At 41.7% G+C, this 24,043-nt stretch overlaps 1 protein-coding gene across 1 annotated transcript in view; it reads right to left on the bottom strand.

Annotated features, from left to right (window-relative positions):
- Window positions 1-24,043, bottom strand: part of NRK (Nik related kinase) — a gene marked incomplete at its 5' end in the record, with an annotated part of 215,747 nt that overhangs the window by 117,759 nt on the left and 73,945 nt on the right. Inside the window, one exon of the mRNA XM_036739833.1 lies at window positions 9,970-10,026. Within this exon, the coding sequence (XP_036595728.1) occupies window positions 9,970-10,026 (57 nt within the window). The remainder of the gene's footprint in view (window positions 1-9,969; window positions 10,027-24,043) is intronic.

The raw sequence follows: 24,043 nt of genomic DNA, 5'->3' as shown, positions 1-24,043 counted from the left end.
AGTATATGGTGTAAAATGCTGGTCCAAATCTAAAGTCTGCCAAGCTGCTTTCCAATTTTCAGAAAATTCTTGTTGATTCATTTCACTAGTAATTTGTTTTCTTTGATTTATCAAATACTGGGCTTCAGCTGCTTCTGGGTCTTGCTTATCTAGGTTTTTTTTTCCTCATTGACCTTTTTTATTCCAATATAATAGGATTTGATGGAGGGAAAAATAAACAATAACTGTGAATGTTAGTGGTATGAACTCATTTGATACTTACTGTTTTGTAATGTAGATTATGACTCATCTTCTTATGTTCAAATCTGCCCTCAGACCCTTACTATGTGACCCTGGGCAAATCACTTAACCCTGTTTGCCTCAGTTATTCATCGCAAAATGAGCTGGAGAGGGAAACAGTAAACCAGTCCAGTATCTTTGCCAAGAAAACCCCAAAGGGGGTCACAAAGAGTCAGACATAACTAAAAACACAATTGAACAACTGTATGTATGTATGTATGGTTGAGTTTTTTTTTTACAAGAAACAATTGTATCTCTGCTGCCTTCCTTAGATTCAGATATCACTCTTCTGTCTCCCTAGACCAGCTTGCTAATTTTTTTCTACTTTTACTACTATAATCCTTTTCATACTTCCCTTGCCCAGTGGAAGTAAGAGTGTGCATATTGAAATCCATTTTATCCCAGCACTCTACCTCTTGATTTGGTCTTCAGTGGGGGCACCCCGATTTCAAGAAACACTAAGTCCCTTCCTCTCCTTCCCCTCTCCTCTAAAGTCTTTCTTTCTGGAAACCTAATCCCATAGCTTTTCTCTTTATTCCTTCAATAACCGTTAGATGAACTGAGATTCCTAATGGACAGTAGATTTGTGTCCTCCTTTAGTATATGAGGAATCATTACAACATTACTGAGCCATGTGGATTTGTCTCAAGATAGCTTGAGGACTTGATTACTTTTCTTAAGTTTCTTTATGCTGTATTTTTATTTCAAACATCATGTTCAGAACTGATTTTCTTAAAAGGAAGGCTTAGAAATCATTAATTCTGTTAAAAATTCCTCTTTTTCCCCCTTTAAGGTTAATCTTAACTTTGCAGGAAAAATTATCCTTGAGTTCAAGCCATTTTTTATTGCTTCTTGGTTTCTTTCATTTCTTTCCCTGGACAGTTCAGATAGGAGTTCCTTGGTACATGAGCTATCTTTTCCTGGCTGCTTATGATATTTTCTTTCTGACCTAGATACTCGGGAGCCTGGGGACTAAATTTCCGGCTATGTTCAACCAATGGTCTATCTTTGGTGGAGTTCTGAGGATTCTCTCAATCTGAATTTTGTCAACTAGTTACAATATTTATGGTCAATTTTATCTTATGATTTCCCAAAATACAGCACTTAAACTTTTCTTTTCAAATCATAAGTTTCTGGAAGGCCAATAATTCATAGATTGTCACATTTAATTCTGTATTACTGGTCAATTGTCTTAGCTTGTTGAAACTTCATATGTTATTTCAATTTTGTTGTCTCTTGATGGTTCTAATATTTCTTGGATCACTGAACTTTTGTGTTTCATTTCAATTTTCTCTTTTAAGGATATCTTCAAAAATTTTTGTATTTGTGTCTTTTATTTTTTACACCACAGTCATTTCTAAATGTACCCCCCACAGGACCATTTATTAAACCCTCTCATGAAAAAAAGAAAAACAGTTCCGTAAAACTGACTAACAAAATTACCATGCTGGATAGCATATGCAATGTTTTTCACCTATAGGCCTCTCTTCTCCACCTCTCTAAAGAGAAGAGGAAAGTATATTTCAGAATCTGCTTTCCAGGATCAATACTGGTCATTGCAATTAATCTAAGCTGAACTTCCTTTAAGTTGCTTACATCTACATCACTGTAGTCACTGTGTATACTGTTCTCCTGGTTCATCTTACTTTGCTCTACACTAGTTCGTATAGGTTTTCCTATATTTCTTTGAATTCTTCACATTTGTTATTTCTTACAGTGGATGTTCCATTACACAGACACATCATGATTTATTTAGACATATCTTATTCCATGAGAACCCATTTTGTTTCCAAGTTTGTTTTTTGCTACCACACAAATGCCCACTGCTCTGTTAAATGAGGACATACACAAATAGCTATAGTATAAAAGATATGACAAGAAAGTAGGCTCTATGGATAATAATCCAACTGTATATATATATATATATATATATATATATATGTATATATGTATATATATGTGTATATACATATATATATCATAGTCTTGAAATAGGCATTTTTTATCCACTTGGCTTTTCCTGCACGTATCCATGCATATATTCTTGCATATATATCCATGCCTATTATTAAGGGAAACACTTATTGGTAATTATGGATCTCTTAACAATGCGTACTGACTATATCACCATCTACAGGCAGCCACTCTTCCTTTTGGTCCATCACTGCGGCCCACACCTTTGGTGAGGATACGTCTCCTCGTTTTATGCCTTGCCTGGTATTGATAATCAGAGGGTCTTTGAACAACATTATTTTTGTTGTTGCTTCTTTCAAGGAGTCTTGGATGATTTTCACATATGCCTTGGAGATATCTTGTGGGAGGAAAATCTTTCAAGAAGCATTGTGTTTGACTGAATCAAATGCTTTTTCATACTCAACAAATAACAAAAACAGTGGGTTCTTGCCTTCCATGAACTCTTTGGGTAATTCTGTGACTGTACAGAGGTGGTCTGCTGTGGAAGATCATTTGTCAAAGAATTCCTGTTCCCTCCTCATATCCTCATCAAGTATTCCCTAGATAGGCTTTGATTATTTACGTTAAAATGGTATAAAAAGAGAAAAGGAAGCATTTGGGTTAAGAGTTATTGAAAATGTCTTCATTGCCTTTTTGGGGAAGTTATAGTCTGGGATCTTTTACACCAGTCTTTTAGATAATTGGTCCCTCTGAAAACTGTCACCTTCGGTAACCAACATGTATCTCCACTGTGTATAATGAACGGGCCTAGTCTAGCTATTCTTCCAGTGTTTGCTTCCATTAATGCCCATTCTACCATTTCTAGTTTGTAAGCACCCTGAGTTGGGTTGTCAGAGTCTGTGCATAGTAGACCACCTCTCATCACTGATGGAAACAGTCATTTGTTATAGTCGTCCTGAAAGACCTTTTCTATTTTTATCTACATGTTTTCTTTCTTCCCGTTTCATCCTTACATGTTCTTGGGCTGATCTGGCAGCAGCCTTGTTTTCCCCGGCACCCCTTCTCGCTGCTTAGATATCCCAGATTGTTTGGTTCAGAGTCTAAGTACAATGGAGGAGGAGGGGGCAAATTAGAGGGTGATTCTTCACTTGATAAAAGGATTCACCGTGATATGAAAATCTATGACCGCATTTCTAGAAATTTAATCATCACAAACTTTTGAGGCACACTTTGTCTTATGTGAAGTAAGACATAGCTATAGAGATCGCTTGGAGGATGAATTTTGTGTCAGTATTAAATATGCTGTTGGATGCCAAATGAATGGCAAAGGAAGCTTTTTTCCTTGTGTGGCAATAATTTGGTCAAGTACCACCCAATGTGAAATTCATTAAAGGGTTAGCCTCTAACACCCTCTAGCATCCTCAGCATTTTCTATAATTGCATTTACTTTCTAGCCTGGAAGAAAAACCTATCTTTTGGTGGTAATGATGGGGCCAGGCCCCTTAGTAGAGAGTGGTCTAGCTAATGAGGAATCACTTCCTTTCTCAGCCCAGTGTCTAGGATGTGACAGGAGAGGGAATCCTGGAAGGCATGGATTCCTGTACAACCTGAGGGTCCCTCAAATACAAACAGCCAACCTGCCTGACTGGCTGCCTGCCTCCCTTTCCACCTTCTGCCTAAGGTGGAACAGGCCTGAAGGGGACCATTGGAGGAAGTATAGGAAAGTCCTCTCTCCCAGATACAATAAGATCCCAAAGGCCTCCAACTCCATTTCACACATCTTGCATGGTGATGCATTCTACTCCTGGGAAGGGCAGCCTCTTCACTAGTATACTTGACAGTGGCTATTCATTGATCTGGGAAATGGGTTGCTCTTCCAAGGATATAAAAGCTTTCTCTGGAGCCAGTATTTTTACATACCTGATAGAATAAATAATATTACTGAACTTGATTTTCTCCTTATAAAAAAACAAACAAACCAAAAAAAAAAAACCACTGTAAGTATGGCTCGGGATAGACCATTGTTCCAGGCCTCAGGCACATATTAATAGTGTGACTTTGAACAAAGAATTTCACCTCAGTTTCCTCCTCTGTAAAACGAGGGGATTGGACTAGACGGCCTCTGAGGTCCCATCTAGCTCTAGATGGGTAACCTTCCTCTCCCTGGGTCTCAGTTTCCTCCTCTGTAAAATAAAAGAGTTGACCTAGCATGGCATCTGGGGACCCTTCTAGCTCAAGATCCAGGATCCTTGGAGCCTATTCAATCCAATCCAAATCTCTTAACTCTTGGTCTGATGCTCTTTCTGGTGGGTTACAAAGGCAGAAGACTAAAGAATTGGAAGTCAGTAAATCAAACCACATGGGTGCATCCTGTTTCTAAACAAAACCCAGTTCGACTTTGCCATCACTAATTCACATCTAAGTACATACCATTGCCAGAAATAGCATGGGGTGTAGTTCTCACACATCTTATCCCTGATGATTCTAGATGACTGACTTGAGAGAGATGAGAAGCTTCCTAGACACTCTTTCTTGACTCACTGATATAGCTGGGTCTTTATTTAAGGGTCATTTTTCTAAGTGAATAATATGTGACCAAGGAGAATGACTAGAATCCCAGGGGGGATGCACTCAGAAAAACTTACCAAAGAGGGATTCTCCTCCTATATAGAGCTGCCCCCCCCAATCCCCACCCCCCAGGGAAAGTCTAATCAGTTTGGTTTGGAAAGCTCTGCTATGCATGCCTTTGTCAGTTAACAGGAAGGCAGACTTGGTGAGACGATGCTAGACTCAGAAGGGAGTTGAAAGAGATCTCAGCCAAAGCTCCCATGGCCAGCCCTTTCAGGTTCTCTTCCTTGAGACCCTGTATGCGGGGGCACCATTTCCTGAGTTGGGCCCAGTTAGGCTCCTGCTGTGGTCACAATCAGCATTCCATCAGGAGGAGGCAGCAGCTCACAGTGAGGATTTACTTGCTGTTGTTCAGCAAATGACCCCATTTGGGGTATTCTTGGCAAAGATACTGGAGTGGTTTGCCATTTCCTTCTCCAGCTCATTTTACAGATGAGGAAACTGAGGCACACAGAGTAAGTGACTTGACCAGGATCACACAGCTAGTAAGTGTCTGAGGCCAGATTTGAACTCAGGAAGATGAGTCTTGCTGATTCTAGTCCTGGCACTCTATTCACTGAGCCACCAAGCTGCCCCCTGAGGATTTACTTTCAAGGCAAAGAATCTCGACACCTCCCCCACCCCAGCCATTGCACATAACCCCAGAATCAAAATCAACTCAAAAGACTTGGTGTATGGTGGTTTGGATAGGCTTTGGGGGCGGGGATGAGGTGGAGATAAGGGGCAGGAGAAAGACTCCGAAAAACTAATGACAAAAATATATCAAATCAAACGAGAGAGGGCTGTTTGATTTTTGTCTGTGTATTCCCAATGCCTAGCACAATGCCTGGCACTTAATAAATGCTTCTTGAATTGAAATGAAGTGGGCTGATTGAAATGGATTTTTCTCTTCACCCTGTATCTGATCATATCCTGCTTTGATCTAGTCTCTAATTATTTCATGGAAAGCAGCATCTTACAATGGAAAGAGGCTTGCCTGGCTCTGGAGTCAGTCAACCTGGGTCCAAATCCTGTTTCTGATACTTAATACCTGTGTGGGTCACCTTTCACCTCTTGATCCATATGATCCTGTGACCCTATAGGTGACCCTGGGCCAGTCCCTCCCCCATCCTGGGCCTCAGTTTCCCCCTTTGTAAAATGAGGGGGGTAGACTAGCTGGCCTCTGAGCTCCCTTCCAGGTCGAACCGTAATTATAGCCCACATTTACATAACACCTTAAGGTTTGCAAAACACTACAAATATGGTATCTCGTGTGATACTCACAACAACCCTATGAGGGTCCTAAAGATCCTTTCTGGGCCTCAGTTTCCATTTCTGTAAAATGAGGGAGTTGGAGCAGATGGACGCTAAAGTCCCTGCCCAGCCAGAGTGGAAGCTCTTTGAAGGTGGAGGCTTGTGTTTTCTACTTCTATTTCGAGCCACAAGAGGTGGCTTGTCGGGTTCCTCAGGTTATACTCCTGAGATAGCTGCTCCTGGTGTCTTTCCTAGGACTGGCCATGAACTTGAGTCCTAAGAAACACATGTCTTTTTCCGCCCACAAACTCACACTGGAAAATCACTTCTTAAGATCTAGAGCTGGAAGTGCCTCCATGCAACAGCAAGTCCAACCCCCTTATTTTAAGGAGAGGGAAACTGAGTCCCAAAAGTGTTTAAGTGACTTGCCCAGAGTTACACAGCTGGAAAGTGTCTAAGGTAGGATTTGAATCCAGGCCTTCCTAACTCCAAGTCTGGTACCCTATCCACTATACCTTTAATAGGGCTAAGATCTTCACATTTACAAAGCTGACATCAAAAGTTTCCCTGTCTCTACTGGGAAAATGATTCATGGTCTTGGGACAGAACATTCAGTCAGAGCGCAGAATATTATTCTCAATTTAAACTAATAGTCCTAATGAAAATGACCAGATGCTTATATATACAGAAACTTGGCGCCCAATTCATAATAATAGATTTATAGGCTGCACTAACTAGAAAAACACAGTTTGATGTGAGCAAAATGTGACCTTTTTTTTCTCTTCCAATATAGACAACTGACACTAATCATCCATGGGTTAAATGCTCCCAAGGTCTCACTGTCCCTCTGATGAAATTTAGTTCAAGGTCTCTTAGGAGATGATAAAGCAATTGGAACAACCTTTCATCAGATCCTAGGATTGAAAGTTAGAAATAGGTACCATCTTGTTCCATTTCTTCATTTTATGGATGAGGAAACTGAGGCACAAAAAGGAGAAGGTGAAATCTAGCTAATAAGTGGCAGAGCTGGGATCTAAACCCACATTCAAAGCCATTGCCTCCAAGTCCATTCAATTTGTTAAGTGCCCACTGTGTGCTAGGCACTGTGCTAGGTATTAGGGATATAGAGACAAAAAAAAATAGTTCCTACCCTCAATGAACTTACACTCTGTGGGGGATGGAGGAAACAATATACACACAGGAGAGGAAATGCAAAATACATACAAAGGAAGAATAAAGTAACTTGAGGGCAGGAAGAAAACACTAACACCTGAGGTGACCCCAAAAGGCTTCCAGTACGAGGTGGCACCTGAGCCTAGCTTTGACAGAAGCCGGGAGTTTTAAGTGCATTCCAAGCTCAACAAATTCAAAGGTATAAAGTAGTGATTGGCCAGGCACCCTGCAGTACTCCAGAGTGTGGCCTGAACCAATTAAAATGTAAATGGGAAATATTTAACAAAAGAAACAAAAATGCAATAAAACGTAAATAACATTGCATTTTTAAAACTAAGTCAATATGCCACCTGCAAGGATCCTTATGTTCAGATTAGTGGCCCCAGTTCTATTTGCATTTGACACTGCTGGTTATAGAGGAAAGAGATGGAATGTTGTGTTTGGGGGTCACTTGGAACAAAAAGTGAATGCAGAGGAATAATGTGTAATCAGCCTGGCAAGGTAGGGTACAGTGAGACTGCAAAGGGCTTTAAAGGCCAAATAAAGGAATTTGTGTTTGATTCCAAAGGTACCAGGGACCCAAAGACACATTTTGGGATCCCAAAGGTAAAAGAAGTCATGAAGCTTCTGCAGCAGGGGAATGATTTGTGCTTCAAGAATATTTCTTTTGGCCATGTGGGAGCTGGATTGGAGCGGGTAGAGACAGGATGTAGGGAAACCAGTTGGGAGGCCATTGTGATAGTTCAGGCTGGAGGTGATGGGGCCTGACTAGAGTAGTGGCTGAGGAGGTATAATCATCAGGACGTGGTAACTGACTGCATCTGAGGAATGAGGGAGAGTGACGAGTTAGGGATGATCCTGAGGTTGTAAACCTGAGTGACTTGGTTTTCATCTGAAAAGACAAATAATCCAAGAATGGCGGAGTTGGGACAGAGCCGGTACTGTGGAAAGACGCTCATTTCTCCCCTGGCTGCACTACTCGGGCATTTCTCTGACTTCTTCACCATGCTCTCGGGAAGCTCATTACTGGACAGACCTGATCATCCTGCAGGAGATCCCATCAGCCTTGGCCTTCCACCCCATCACTAACCATGGCCCCATGGGGCCATGAACTACAAAGCCTTCATTTAAGGAAGGAGCTTGGGCCCAGAACATCTCCTCATTTCTCACCTCGCTGCTCTACTCTGGGACTTCTCTGGCTGAGTACCCTCCTGCCCCCTTTCTCAGATCCCTTTTGTATGTTGTCCTTCCCCATTAGACTGTTCCTTGAGGGCAAGGCCTTTCTTGTTTTTGTATTAGTATCCCCAGTGCTTAGTAAAGTATATGGCATGCAATAGGAACTTGATAAGAGTTTATTAACTACTGACATGTGGATCTGGAGTCAGAGGACTAGGTTCAAATCCCAACTCTGGCTCTTATTACCTGTACGAATTTAGCCATCATCTTCCCTTCTCTGGGCTCCAGTTACCTTATCTGTACAATGAAGGGGTTGGACTAGATGGCCTCTGAGCCCTATATTGGTGCTCCTATCTCCTCAGAGGACATCTGGGTCAATCCCTTCATCTCACATGCGATATAACTGGGGCCCAGAGAGTTTAAGTGATTCGCCCAAGGTCATATAGGTAATTAGTGGCAGAAGTGATATAGGTGGCCAAAAATCCCTTCTGCTGGAAGAGAATTAAAAACTACTCACTGGCCAAATTAAAAGCACAATTTTCTAAAACACTATCTCACAATCATTCCCCAAACAAAATGGAAAAAGACTACTTGATTCAACTGAAAACAGTTTGAGGAAATATGTATCTTTTTAACAGATAGATTAGTTGAGAATTTTCCTTCAGGGACCATGGGAGACAATCTGACCTTTGCAACGTTCATGCTCATAATATCTTAGGAAGGTGAAGTTACTCACACCACTCTGGATCACAGATGGGCCAAGAACTCAGTGCCTAGCAACATCTGAGACACCACATCATGAACTATGACACCATTTTATTCATGTCAGCGGGAACAGCACTGCCAATTCAACTGTCCCACTTGCTCACCTGTCAGCAGCTGCATGCAAAATTTACAGCTCAAACAGGACTGAGAAGACAGTAGTCCCTGTCCTGAGGCAGAAGAGAGGAAAAAGACAAGAGAAAACAGGGGGTAGGCAACATGGCTGCAAGAAATCTGCCATTTCCTATCTGTGAGAGCAGAGAACCAATTAGAAGTAGATTGGCAGAGAGCTTATGGTCATTATCACAGACTAATAAAATGTGGACAACCCACCCCCTGTCTGCTGCATGTGTTTTCTATGGAATTTTAATTTTAAGAAACCAGAATAGTTAAAGCCTCGGAGTTTGAAGTAAAAATTTGCCCCTTGTATATAGTTTTTTAACTAGGAGAAATTTGGCCTTTGGGGCAAAGGGTAAGAAGAAAGATAACGAAGAATACTCTAAGTATACACAAGTTTGGAGTCTATTTTTAGGTTATACTTATAAAATATCAATATAATGGGTTACAAATGAAAAATTCAGACCAACAATTGGTTTTTCATTCCACATGACCTTAAACAATAGGCTTCACCAAATTTTGCACAAAATTGATTTTCCACAGGAGGAAACTGAGGATCAGAGAGGGGAAATGACCAGCACGATCAGGATTCCGACTCTTTCTCCTGGGATGTACCACCTCCATTCATTTGTGGCCAACACCAAAAACTCAGCCCACCCAAGTGGTACAGAAGAAACTCATACTCACCTCTGAAACACTCATGACTTTGACGGCTGCTAACTGTCCAGTCTTCACATGGCGACCCTGCCAAAAACCAAGCAAAACAATGTTGGTCAATCCAAACTGGAATCACACAGCTGGGCAGATAAATCAACAGGCATTGAAAGGAACTAAAGAATCAGGTCAAATACTAGGGCAGATTCATGGACCTAAAAAGATTTTAAGATATAAGGGCGAACTCAAAGCCCTCTCAGCTTTAGCAGGAATGTGGATGAGCAGATATGGAAGACCATGACTTTGCCCCTTGAGTTTAGGGGTGAGTGTGTGTGTGTGTGTTTGTGTGTGTGTATATGTGTGTGTACGTGTGTAGGCATACGCATGCATGCTTTTCCCCTGCTCACTCATCTACATGAGAGCACAGAAGACATTTAGGGTTGGAAAACTAGGGAACTTGCTCAAGCAATACCATTACTTGTTATACACCTTGTGTTCAAGCACAGATGGAAAGAATCCCCATGTTCAAAAACAGTCGCAGCAGCACTTTTTATGGTAACAATGAATGAAAAACAAAGCGAGTGCCCAGCAGTTGGGGAATGACTGAACAAATTGTAGTATATGAATGTAATGGAAAAATTTTGTACCACATGCAATGACAAATATGGCAAACTCAGGGAAACTCAAGAAGATTCAGATGAACTAATGCACAGTAACAGAAGCATAACAACTTACAGAATGACCACAAGAATCTAAAGATAAAGAAATCTAAAAGATTACACATGACTCTTCTCAATTTAATGACTGATCACAATTTCAGAAGTTTGATAATGAAGCATGCCTATGATCTCTAGACATAGAAGGGATAGAGTAGAGGTGCAGAATGAGACTTACATTTTTAGACACTGCCAATGTGCACATTTGTTTTATTTAACTTATTTGTTAAGGCAAAGCTTCTATTTGAATGGGGTGAGTTAGTGGATGGTGATAGAAATGAAAAAAGAAGAGCGTCACTGAAACATTTAAATACACAAAAGAAATACAAAAAAGGATAACTGTTAGCACTGCATTAGGTTTAGGATATACTTTTTAAAAAAATCTGTAGATAACACAAGTTCATAGTTACATACACAATCCTCTTTTTTAATACAAAAATGTTTGTGCTTATTGATTTAAGTTCATAACAAAAAAGAAAATAAAGAAACCCTGAGTTGTTTGGTATTTATTGGGCAAACAGCCCCTTACATAGTTTATAATCTAGCTTTCATAGGTTAAAATCAGGAGGCACAGAAAATGCTTACCATGAGGTGGAGTAAGATGACCCATAGAGACTTCAAGCCCATGGACCAGAAAGTTTAGTTAAAAGAAAAGAAAGATTTACCATCCATGTTTCCACTTCCAACCAATGTTGTGTGTATAGGTGGGAGAGTGTGCCCCAGGTTTATGAGGCAAATGTTTTATTATTACTTTTCTTATTATGCCATTTTCATTAAAGGCCTTTGCTTTGAACTAAATGCATCCTTTGGCTATTAAAAGTAAACACATCAGTAGGGGCTCCTGTTTTGAGTAGCTGTACGCTCACAGACAAAGAACATAGAGCAGAGTTGTTCTAAAAAGTTTGACACTAGAATCTCAGATATACCTGCTAGGAAGACAAGAGACTTCCTATCTAAGACTCAGAAGGCAGTTCACACTTTATAGGAAAAAAGGCAAGTTTTTCATAGGGAAGACTTTCTGATAGTCCATGATGGGAGTGACTGATTTTTCTAAAGGGCTATAAAAAGCCTCTGGCTTTGAACTAAAAGATCATGTTAGAGACATAGTCCTGTAGCCAAGGACTACTGGCTGAAGCCAAAAGTTGGAAGTAGAGCAGCAATCAGCACAGATTATTCGTCCAACAAAGTAGCATCCAGCAGAGATGAGTCTGTAGTGTCTGGCATAGACTGTGTGTCCAGCGGGAACGGCATCCAGTAGAACAGTGTCCAGTGGAGACCAGCAAGGAGCAAGCCCAGTGAGAGCAATGCAGTGATATCACTTGAAAAAATAGAAGCTCTGCAGTGTCAGGGGGGTGGGTTGCCCCACTGTGTATGCCCGATAGCTACAGAGGTTCCCTCAAATATATATCCAGGCCACATGTTCTCTATGGCTATGCGTTACCCATCCCTGTTCCCTCAGTGGGGGCTTGTGGTTTGGGTGAATGTATGCTCATAAACTACCTTTCTGAGTACATAGACACAACTAGGTGGTGTGGTAGATAGAGTGCTGGGCCTAAAGTCAGGAAGACCTGAATTTGAATCCAGCCTCAGACACTTACTAGTATATATAATAGCACCTACCTCTCAGGGTTGTTGAGAGGATCAAATGAGATAATATTTATAAAGCACTTAGCCCAGTGCCAGGCACATAGTAGGTACTTAATAAATACTTGTTTCCTTCTTTCCTTCTTTAAAGCTAGGGTGGCTATACTCTGGGGGAATCTTCCCTATAAGGTAGAGGAGAGCATTTTCCAGGTATCATAAATATGTAAGACAAAGCAATGTAAAATTATCAATATTTATACCTTTCTGGCTTCCTCAGCCCCCTGCATTAGCCTTTTCTCTTGAAAGGGGAGCTATTTTAGAGAGAAGCTTTATTTTTTCAATGTCCAATTCTTGTCCCTTATAGTCATGACTCGTCCCCATTAAGCTGGGTCTATTTGGAATCTGAATCTCCCCTTCCCTGCAGTGAAAATTTTAATTGTTCGCCTCAGATGTTTTATCTTCATGATACAAAATATTTGAAATTTTGGAAACAAACAAATGACTATTTTTCACTTCAGATAGTTTGGTGTTATAATAAATTTCTTATATTAGAATATAGCTTTATAATTTTCAAAGTGTCCTTAGATTTATTAACTCACTGAAATCTAACAGTGCCCATGAAGTAGGGCAAGGTAGATTACTGAGAAGCAAGCTGAGAAAGAGAGAGGCCAAGTGACTTGCTTGGAGTCACACAGGGATTTGCCATGGAAATCCAGTCTTAAAGTGTACATCTTTGGAGGGCAGGAACTGTTTGGTCCAGTTCTCTCCAAAAAGGGTGTTAAGACTAGATGACTACTATTGTGCTATAAGAAATGGTGGACTTCAGAAAAACCTGGAAAGACTTATATGAACTGATGCTGAGTGAAGGGAGCAGAACCAGGAGAACATTGTACACAGTTACAGCCACATTGTGTGATGACTAACTTTGATGGACTTGGCTCCTCTCAGCAATGCAGGGTTCTAAGACAACTCCAAAGGGCTCATGATGGAAAATGCTATCCACATCCAGAGAATTACGGAGTCTGAATGCAGATGGAAGCATACTATTTGCTCTCTCTCTTTTTTTGTTTTGTTTTGTTTTGTTTCTTCTTTCTCATGGTTCATTCTGTTGGTTATAATTCTTCTTTACAACATGACTAATGTGAAAATATTTTTAATATGAATGTATATGTAGAGCCTATATCAGATTGCGTGCAGTCTTGGGGAGGAGGGAGAGGAGGGAAGGGGAGAAAATCTAACACTCAGAAGCTTGTGGAACTGAATGTTGTAAACTAAAAATAAATAAATACATTTTTAAAAAAATTTTTAAAAAGACTAGATGACTTCTGGGGTCCCTTCCAACCCTGAATCTATGCTCCTATGATCCACTGTATGCAAATAAATAAATGCAAACTATATACAAAGGAAAGCTAAGCTAATTTAGGAGTGAGGGGAGAAGCACTAACAACTGTAGAGAAGGCGGGGTGGTTGGGTCAGGAATGTCTAGGAAGTGGTGCTTGAGTTGAGCCTTGAAGACAGCTAGGAATTCCAAGAAGATGAAGGAGAACAGTTGAGGTGAGGGGGATAGCTCTTACAAAGGTATGCATGTAGGAAATGGAATGTTGTGGGGGGAACATCTAGAAGACCAGTTTGGCTACTGGATTGTTAAGGAGCATGAAGGAAGATTATACATAATAAGCCTGGAGAAGTAGGTTGAAACCAGGTCACAAAGGGCTTTCAATAACAGAGGAGTTGAGGCTGACTTGTTGTGAGACTAGGTGACTGGAAGGATAGAAATAAGGAAGTTTGGACAAGAAGTCAGAGAGGATAATGAGATCTAATTTGGACATGTTTGAGATGAATGAATAAGTGAACAAATAAAAACTTATTAAATGCTTACTACATACAAAGTACTGTGCTAAATTATGGGGATACAGGAATGAAAAGCAAAGCCCTCAAGGAGCTTACATTCTAATGAGGGAGACAACAGGCAAAGGGGAGTAATGGCACATCCTGTTTAAAATGACTGATGGGAAGTTGATGACATAGAACTATAGCTCAGGAGAGAGATCAAGGCTTGGATATAGAGATGTGGAAGTCATTATTAGCATACAGGTGATCATCTGGAACATAAGGCTTTCATGGAAAGATGGAATTTGATGAGGTCACCAAGAGAAAGTCTAGAGAGAGAAGAGAGCTGGGGACACATCCTTGGGCTACACCCATAGTGGGGACATAAATAATCGGGAGTGGTCAGACAGGAAGGATTAAAACCAAGACCGAGCAGCGTCATGAAAACCCAGAGGACTGTGTCTGCAGAGGGGTCAAGAAGGATGAGGATTGAGAAAAGGAATTAAAATTGGCAAGAGTTAGTTACTTTGGAGAAAGAAGTTTCAGGTGAATGATGAGGTTGGAAGTCAGACTCTAAAAGGTTGGGAAGAGAGTGAAAGGAGAGGAAATGGAGATGCTGGCTATAAATCACTTTTTCTAGGAATTTGGATGAGAAAGGGAGAAGAGATACAGGATGATAGCTTGAAGGGATGAGGACAAAGGAGGATTGGTTTGTTTTTTAAGGATAGAGGAGATGTGGGTGTGGGTTTAGAGAGGATGCTTGTGGGATTAATATGTCAGAAGACACAAGAAGGATCAAAGGTACAAAGGAGGAGGAAGGTTGGCCTTGGTGAAGAGAAGGACCATCTTTCCATCAGAATCTTCCAGAGCAGCTTAGGGCCAAGGCTGTGGATCCCACAGCTGGGCTTTGGCCTGGGGCCCTGACAAATTTCTTTTTGCCAAAAACTTCTGCATTCCATGAACTTGGTCAGGTCCCACATGCTTGCTTCAGATGCAAGATGGAAAAGAATGTGCAGGTTTGAACTCAAAAGGCTGAACATCGAGATCTGGGCTCAGTGAGCTTTGCTTTGTGGTAGATGACTTTCACAGGCTCTCACAAGCTGTGCAGATGAGCAATGGAGATCAGATCCATGGGGGAGTAAAGCCACCACCTAACATCAAAATCCAATAAATAAAAATTGTAGCTCAACAACACAAATTTGCATAAAGGTGAGGATTGCGGGCCATAGGCAGTGTTCAATGCTCTGTCCTTATGAAGATAAAAATCATTTGGGGCTGTTGTACTCTTTCCTCCAGCTACCTGGCATGGTTGTCTCCAGATGAAGCCTTCAGAGATTTCAGATTGTGCTCACATAAAAATAAGTCCTTCACTCTCTCCAGTCACACAATGTTTTAAAAGAAAAAGAACACTAGACATCCTCTGAAGAGGTCCAGTGGACTGGATGTTACACACATCAGTGGCACTTCTAGATGTCCCCACTGAGGAGTGGGAGACCTTGGGACAGAGTTTTATCACTATTCATTTCAAATGAAGTCAATCTTTGTGAGCAAGCTTCCTCTGGCTGTGCCATACCTTTAGTGGAGGGCATAATCTAGAAAAGTTACCAGGCACTAAATGTATGGGAAAAGAAGAAGGTAGACTTTTCAGCAAATGGAATCTTCATTGTGATGCATAGGTAGCATACTTTTGTTGAGAATTAAGCCCTAGTATGTGTGTGGGTGTGTTTCATGGCTGGTTGACTGTGGCAAAGCCAGGGCTATGGGTGGCTGTGAGTAGAAGGTGACAGAAGGAGCCAGTGGGACATAGGGTCACACAGCTAGTAAATATGTGAGATGGTATTTGAAGCCAAATGTCCTGGCTCCCAGTTTAGTGCTCTATCAATTACTCCAAGCTTCCTCAGATGTTCATTTGACCGAACATTTGCCAGGCCCCTAAATCTAATCCACAGTGTATAAAAAGGGCCCCGAGGGATAGTCTCTCAGTGATCATTTCCCACCCTAGAGTGTGACCTCACCCCAGTCACCCCAGTCCACCCTAAACCCTTCCTCTAGTCATCCCAGACTACTCATGACCACCCCTCAATCCCTCCACAATCTTTCTGTATATAAGTCTCACCTTGCCTCCATGAAGGCGCTCAGATTGAATCTAGCCCACTTGTGAAAACAAGCATCGCATTTGGTAAGATTTCTTAAGACAACACATTATGGCGAATCCTTAATAAACTTTGTCTTTTTCCTTGGCTGAGAAAGCTTGAGTCGAATTCTTTCAGCAGGACCCAGCATGTAGGTGTTTTGGGGTCTCTAGCACCCCTAAAAACATATGGTTTCCTACCATCATCATTTTTCTTTAACCTCGTCAATCTCATCAGCTACCCCAGGTTCAATGATGACTCCCACATCTATGTATCCAACCGCATGCTCTCTCTTGAACTCTAGACCTACATCTTGCCTATTTCAATCTCAAGTGCCCCCAAAGAAGAATTCATCATCTTTTCCACATCCTTTCCTTCCTTAACTGCTTTATTTTTGTCAAAACCACCAACCTCTTTTCAGTTACCTAGGTTTACAACCCAGAAGTCATACTCAGTTATCTCCTCTCACTCACATTTTACATCTAGCTAGCTGCCATCTTGTTGATTCTACCTTTTCAATATAGCTCACATCCATCCTCTTCTCTCCACTCACATAGCGGCCATCTGGACATTGTCAGCTGTTGCCTGGACTATCATAACAGCCTTCTAATTGGCCTCCTGGCCTCTGGTCTCCCCCTTCCCCAATCCATCTTTCAAATAGCTACCAAACTGATATTCCTAATGCACACATCTAACCATGTGACTGCCTCAGTCAGGAAACTCCAGTGGCTTCTCCTTCCCTCTAGGATAAACTATAAGCTCGTGTCTGATATAGAAAGTTTTCCACAATCGAGTTCTGGCCTACATCTCCAGGTTTACCACACACACTACTCACCTTCCCATGTTTTACCACCTAGCCAAACTGGATTGCTTGTGGTTCCCCTTTCATGACACTCTATCTCCCATCTCTGCATCTTTGCATATGCCGTGTCCATGCCTGGAATGCCTTCCCTTCTTACGTCTGTCTCATAGATCCCTAGCTTCCTTCAAAGATTAGCTCAAGTGCTGCCTTCTCCATGTTGCCTTTCCTGACCTCTGAACTGTTAGTACCTCCTCCACATCAACTTATGAGATACTGAATAGCAAAATGAAGGCCCCATAGCCCCTCAAGCCAGAACTTAGAGGAATGAAGGTTTCAAAGAAATACATGAAAAAACTTTCTCTTTACTGACAGAACAATCCACTCTCCCCTCCTCCCCACTCCCTTCCAGTATGGTTTTACGAATTTGTACCAAAGATCACAGGATGCCCATCATCCTCTGCCAAAAGAACTTTGGTTAGGTAGCATAAAAGTGGCCATCTGTCTCGAATCAGTGTAGCCTGTTTAAATTTGGTAAGCTTATTTTTAACGGTCAGCTTAAGATAAGGTTTTTCAACAACTCTTTCTTCAGCCTCTTGCCAAAAGTCCAAGGTTTATCTGAGTTCAGGAGAATCCCTGGATGTCCATTACTCCTTGTGAGTGACTTCAGGATCTGGAGATCCTGGAGGTGGGTAAGAAGGGCCAAGCTGAGGTTTGGGGTTTGTTTGCTGTCCATATTTTGACAGGGATTCCGTTCTTCTCATGTATTCACTGATACTTAGAAGATCCTGCCCTGGTTTTATATTGACACGGTTGAGTCACCATGCAATATGTCACAGATAAGAAGTTGTGAATCATGGAGACTGAATGAATGAATCAGTATGAATTGAGGCAGAATAAAGTGAGTACAACCACAAAAAACAGCAGACACAGTGACCACCCAGTAATGCAAATGGAAAGCACAAGGAATAAGAAGGAACAGAAATCAGGGCTTGCCCTGGTTTAAGAGATAAGGGGTGGAGGACCAGGGGTGTGGAACATTGCATACGAAGTCAGACTCCCTTGTTGTATTCCTTAGCTTTGCTGAATGGGTTTGTTTTTTCCTCCTTTTTTGCTTTTGGGTTACAGGGGATGACTCACTGCAGAGGATATATTTAGAAAGGAAGGTGATATAAACACAAAGAATACCACTAAAAATAAGTTGGTTGTTTTTTAAAGGGAGTTCTGGAGGAAACTTCTTCCCAGTCACATTTTGCAAATTTTGAAAGATGCAAAAGTGCTTATACTGCAGGGGTTAAAAAGTTGCTTTCCTTTTGTGCTAGATTTTTAATTTTAAGGAGTTCATTTACTGTCATTTTCTAAACTGCTTTTGAATTGGCTCCTGTGAGCTTGGAATTCTTCCTGTGGTGTGATGTCACATTCCACATTTGGGTTAAAAAAATCATCTGCACAAGTAACAGGATGGAAGAGGCATGGGAAGACAGAGAATGGAATGTCTGAAAATGATCTAGGGGTTTCAGTGGACCACAAGCTCAATGAGTCAACAATCTGATGCGACAGCTAAGAAAGTCAATAGGATCTTGGGTTGCATTCTGAGAGCCACAGCATCTAAGATAAGAAAGGTGATAGTCTGGCTCTTCTCTGCCCTGATCAGATGAGTTCAGTTCCGGGGACCACATTTGATAACGTGGCCCAGCTTAGAGAGGAGAATTCCAGAATTGTACTTAGAAGGGCCTTCATTTAAATGTTGTCTCTTCCTCACTGTGCTGTGTTACACTGGGCAAATCACTTGGCCTTTCTGAACCCATTTCCTTAACAACACAATGGGGCCAGTATCTATGGTACCACCTCCCTGGGCTGTTGGGAGGCTCAAAGGAAAAAGATATATTGTAAAACACTTTGCAAACTTTAAAGCCTCTGAGGGCAGACACTTCTTTGAATTTTGTCTTTCTGTTCCTGATACCAGACACAGTGCTTGGCCCAGAGAATATGCCTATTAAATGCTGGTTGAATTGAACCTAAAAGCACTACAACATATAAATACTAGTTATTATTGTCAGTGTGGAGAGGTGTCATGGGGCAATGGATAAAAAGTTGGCCTCAGAACCAAGAAGCCTGGGGTTCAAGTCCTGACTTTTATGGATACTGGCTGTGTGATCCAGGCCAAGTCACCTAATGTCTCTGTTTCCCCAAACAACTCTATAAGTTGCAGCTGAAGTGCTGATCAGTATTAGTAGGGCAAGTTTCCTTACTGGAAATTCCCTAAATTGATCAAATCACATGTGTAGTCCAAAAAATGGATAAATTAGAGAACATCTCAATGATGAGGATGCTGAAGGAATTGGGAACATTCTTGAATTTCTCCTTTTTCCTTCCTCTTTCCTGTCTGGGGCCTTTACACTTACTTACCAGCTCTTTCTTCTGGAAGAGAAAAGTCTCGCTCACCCCTCTATGCAGCTTGATCTCACTCATGACTTCCTTCCCAAACTCTTTTTGTTTGTTTTTGTTTCATATTCATTTTTTGGTTTGTTTTTGTTTTTTTGTTGGTTTTTTTAATATTTATTTTTATTTTTAGTTTACAACAGATGGTTCTACAAATTTTGAGTCCCAGATTTTCTCCCCTCCCTCCCCAAGATGGCAGGGAATCTCATATAACTACTATGAATAACTTCACATTGAATTAATTTATACGCTAGTCAAGTTGTGGAGAAGAATTATGACCAATGGAATGAATCATGAGAAAGAAGAAACAGAACCAGAAAAAAAACCCAAAAACAAAAACAAAAGAGAAGAGAAAAAGGCTAGCATGAAGTATGCCTCAATCTGCATTCATACTTCATAGTTCTTTCTCTGGATGTAGATAGCATTCTCCATCATGAGTCCTTTGGAGTTGTCCTTGCACCTTGTGTTGCTGAGAAGAGCGAAGTCTGTCAGGGTTGGTCCTCACGGAATCCATATATCTGTGGTTGTGTACAATGTTCTCCCGGCTCTGCTCCATTCACTCAGCATTATGTCCTGTAGGTTTTTCCAGGTTGTTACGAAGTCCGCATCATCCCCATTTCTTATGGCACAATAGTATTCCATCACCTTCATATACCACAGCTTGTTCAGCCATTCCCCAATTGATGGGCATCCCTTTGATTTCCAATTCTTGGCTACCACAAAAAGAGCCACTATAAATATCCTTGTACATATGGGTCCTTTTCCCGCTTGTGTGATTTCTTTGGGATACAACCCTGGAAGTGGTATTGCTGGGTCAAAGGATATGAACATTCCTGTGGCCCTTTGGGCATAGTTCCAAATTACTCTCCAAAATGGCTGGATCATCTCACAACTCCACCAGCAATGCAACAATGTTCCAATCTCCCCACATCCTTTCCAGCATTTATCATTTTCCTGTTTTGTTATTTTAGCCAATCTGACAGGAGAGATGTGGTATCTAAGAGTTGTTTTGATTTGCATTTCTCTAATCAGTAGTGATCCAGAGCATTTTTTAATATGCCTATAGATAGCTTTAATTTCTTCCTCTGAAAACTGCCTGTTCATATCCTTTGACCATTTCTCAATTGGGGAATGGCTTGTATTCCTATATATTTGGCTCAGTTCCCTGTATATTTTAGAAATGAGGCCTTTATCAGAGATATTAGTTGTAAAGATTTTCTCCCAATTTTCTGCTTCCCTCCCAATTTTTGTTGCATTGGCTTTTTTTGTACAAAAACATTTCAATCTAACATAATCAAAATTATCCATTTTGCATTTTGTAATGCTTTCTATCTCTTGTTGGGTCATGAATTCTTTTTTAAAGAGCCTTGTTCTGGGGAGCCTCAATCCCCAAATTATGAATTCATGGTATTGTGAGGCAAAACTCGAGCCTGAAGGGATGACTACGAAGTCAATCATGAGTCCAGATCGTATGTGTGTGACAGAACTCTATGTCTTCAGTTTCCCCCTCTGAAAAATGAAGGGTTTGGACCAGATGACCTTCAAGGTCCTCACCAACTCTAAATCTCTGATGCTATGGACTTACGAGTGCACTGACTGCATGTATTATCTCTAATATCCCTTTCAGCTGTACAGTCCTTGTCTCTGACCTGATCTCTGACCTGGTCTGGAAATGCTTCCTGGAGGAAAGGTCAGACTTAAGGCCAGGAGGGATGGGTAGAACACCTGCCACAGGGGAGGATGGGAGAATGGAGTAAGCAAAGCCCTAATAGAGAAGAAAGGTAAAAAAAAAAAAAAGGGAGAGGACCAATAATAATAGCTTCCATTTTTATAGTGCTTTAAGGGTTTATAAAATTCCTTTCCTCATAAGGCCAAGATAGGCACACCTACTATTACTAAGCCTATTTTACAAGTGAGGATCCAGAAAAGCAAAATAACTTGCTCAGGGTCACATAGTAAGTGACCAGACACTGGGTTTAGTGCTAATAAGTGGCAGAGACCAGATCTGAACTCAAGTCTCTGGACTCAGAAGTTTAGTGCTCTATTATACTACTCTGTTTCTGGGGTAGCTATGTGGCATAGCTGATAGAGCACTGGGCTTGGAGTTGGGAAGATCTGAGTTCAAATCAGGCCTGAGACACTTACTAGCTGTGTGACTCTGGGCAAGTCACTTCACCCTGTTTGCCTCAGTTTCCTCATCTGTAAAATGAGCTGAAGAACCACTCTAGTATCTCTGCCAAGAAAACCCCAGATGGGGTCACAAAGTCCAGAGTGGGGCACAATGGAAAATGACTGGACAATAAGAGCAACTCTGTTTCTGCTTAGCTGGCTGGAGGTAAGTGAGAGAGGAAGGGGGAAAATGCTCGCCTCCTGTCAAACCAGAATCCTCGCTACTGAAATTAAAAGAAAAAATCCTCTTTGAAATGAGCCAGGAGTAATCATTGAGAAAGGAGCCATTAGTAGTTCAGCAGTTTATGACTGACTTTTGTTAGTTAATGGCCTGAGGCAGAGCTCAGGGTTATTAAGGTTGGAAAACTAACTGGGAACTGCAGTAATGAGCAAATTTGGGGGGATTACTCATTTAAACCATAACAAATTATTTCAAATAGCAATTGTGACAGATGTGTTGGAAAAATCCATCATTCCATGGCAGTTAATTACCAGGGTTTCCCCAGAAAGAATACAGGACAGTCCTCGCTGGACTGGTGATTTTGGTTTAATCATAGACTTGAGGGGGGCCACGAAGGATGAAGAGAAGAAATTCTCCAGTGGCAGATAGTAGGGTTGTTTGCCTCCTCTGATGTGGGCATGTATTCCCAAGGGCACTCATTTTCCAAGTGATTTCTTTTTGTGGTGGTAAGAGGAAAGGAAGCAGTCCCTCCACTTTGGTCCATCCCATCCCTTTATCCTGCTCTTTCTTCACAGACTAGTCCCTGTGGTCCCTGTTTGTTACAGTTCCCTCTCAGCCAAAGAGCGAGCAGGCCCTTGGAGGCCACCATGAGTGCGGCCTGGGTGGCGTCCAGGACAAGGATGAAGCAACAGAACTGGTGGCTCTGATTCCTCCCTGGGGGGAACACACACAATGGCTTCCAGGGCTCAGGGCCCCACTATTGGAAAGGAGAAGTCCAAAGAATTCCGGGCACGGGATGGACGTTCAGAGGTCAGCTGCTCACAGAATCAGAGAAACTCGCATTTGGAAGGGACCCCAGAGGTTAAATCTATCCTTCTGCCTGAAGCACGAATCTCTTCTATCATATCCCTGATAAGTGCTCATCCGGCCTTCCCTTGAAGACCTCCAGCGAAGGGAAACTCATTTCCTCTGGAGACAACCCATTCCTTTTCAGGGAATGGTTAATTCTTAGGCAGTTCCTTCTTATGCTGAGCTGAAGTTTGCCTCCCCCACCACCTGCCACTCATGGCTCCTAATTCGGTCCTCTCCCATACAGTTATAGCCCTTTAAGCATTTTTCAAACACTAAACCTCCTGTAAGCACTCCCAGTTCCTTCCAGTGTTTCTCATTGGTGCCCTGGACATCTTTATCACTCAGTTTTATCAGTTCCATTCAGTAAGCATCTCATGAACCAAACACTAGGCTAGGCACTAGGATTTGGGGTGGGAGGTGCAGGAGGAGAGGGGCAAAATGAAAAAGAGCTGATCTTCAAGGAGCAAGCTCCTACTTTGCTGGGTGGCACAATAGGGAAACAGATAAAAATGGAAATAACTGGAGGAGAGGAAAAGCATTTAGCAACTGGGAGCAGGGCGCAGGGCAAGAACGACTTCCTAGAGGAGGTGTCAACTGAGCTGAACCTTGAAAGAAGGTAAGGATTTGAAGAGGTAGGGATGAGGAGAGAGTACATTCCAAGTGTATGGAAGGGCTGGGACAAAGCCATTGAGGTGGAACATAGAATGTTTAGTGGGGAAATGATAAGTAGATGGGCTTGGCTGGAATGAAGAGTATATGATGGGAAGTCTAGAACAGCAATGGATTGGGGGGGAGGGAAGGGAAGGGGAAGGGAACAGACATTTATTAAGCACCTATATTATATGCCAGGCACTGTGCAAAGCACTACAATTATTATTTACAATTATCACCCTGTGAGGTAGGTGCTACTATTATTATCTTCATTTTACAGTAGAGGAAACTGGGACAGCCAGAGGTTAAGTGACTTGTCCAGGGTCACACAGCTAGTAGGGTTCAGAGGCTGGATTTGATCTCAGGCCTTCATGACTCCAGGCCTAGCACCCTATCCACTGTGCTGCCTAGCTGCCCATTGAAGAGGGGAGAGAATGTAAGCTCCATAAAGTAGGGAATAGTTAATTTACATTTATACTCCACCTTCCCCGCTCTAGACTCTAGACTTCTGTTAAAGAAGCCTTAGGTCACATGAGCTTTTGGAGCTACCATGCCATATTGCTGCCTCCTACTGAGCTTGTAGGCCACTAAAATCCCCAGGTCTTTTTTTTCACAGGAACCTCTGTCTAGCCACACTTCCCCTACCTCATAACCTGACATTGATTTTTTTTAAACTTAAGCATGAATACCTTACATTTGCCTCTATTAAATGTCCTTTGATTAATGTTAGGGTAGTGCCCCTTTCACCATG

The sequence above is a fragment of the Trichosurus vulpecula genome, chromosome X, assembly GCF_011100635.1.
Source record: "Trichosurus vulpecula isolate mTriVul1 chromosome X, mTriVul1.pri, whole genome shotgun sequence".
NCBI classification, from domain to species: Eukaryota; Metazoa; Chordata; class Mammalia; order Diprotodontia; family Phalangeridae; genus Trichosurus; species Trichosurus vulpecula.
Note: the sequence above shows the minus strand (reverse complement) of the source record. Positions and strands in the feature narration are given on the sequence as shown.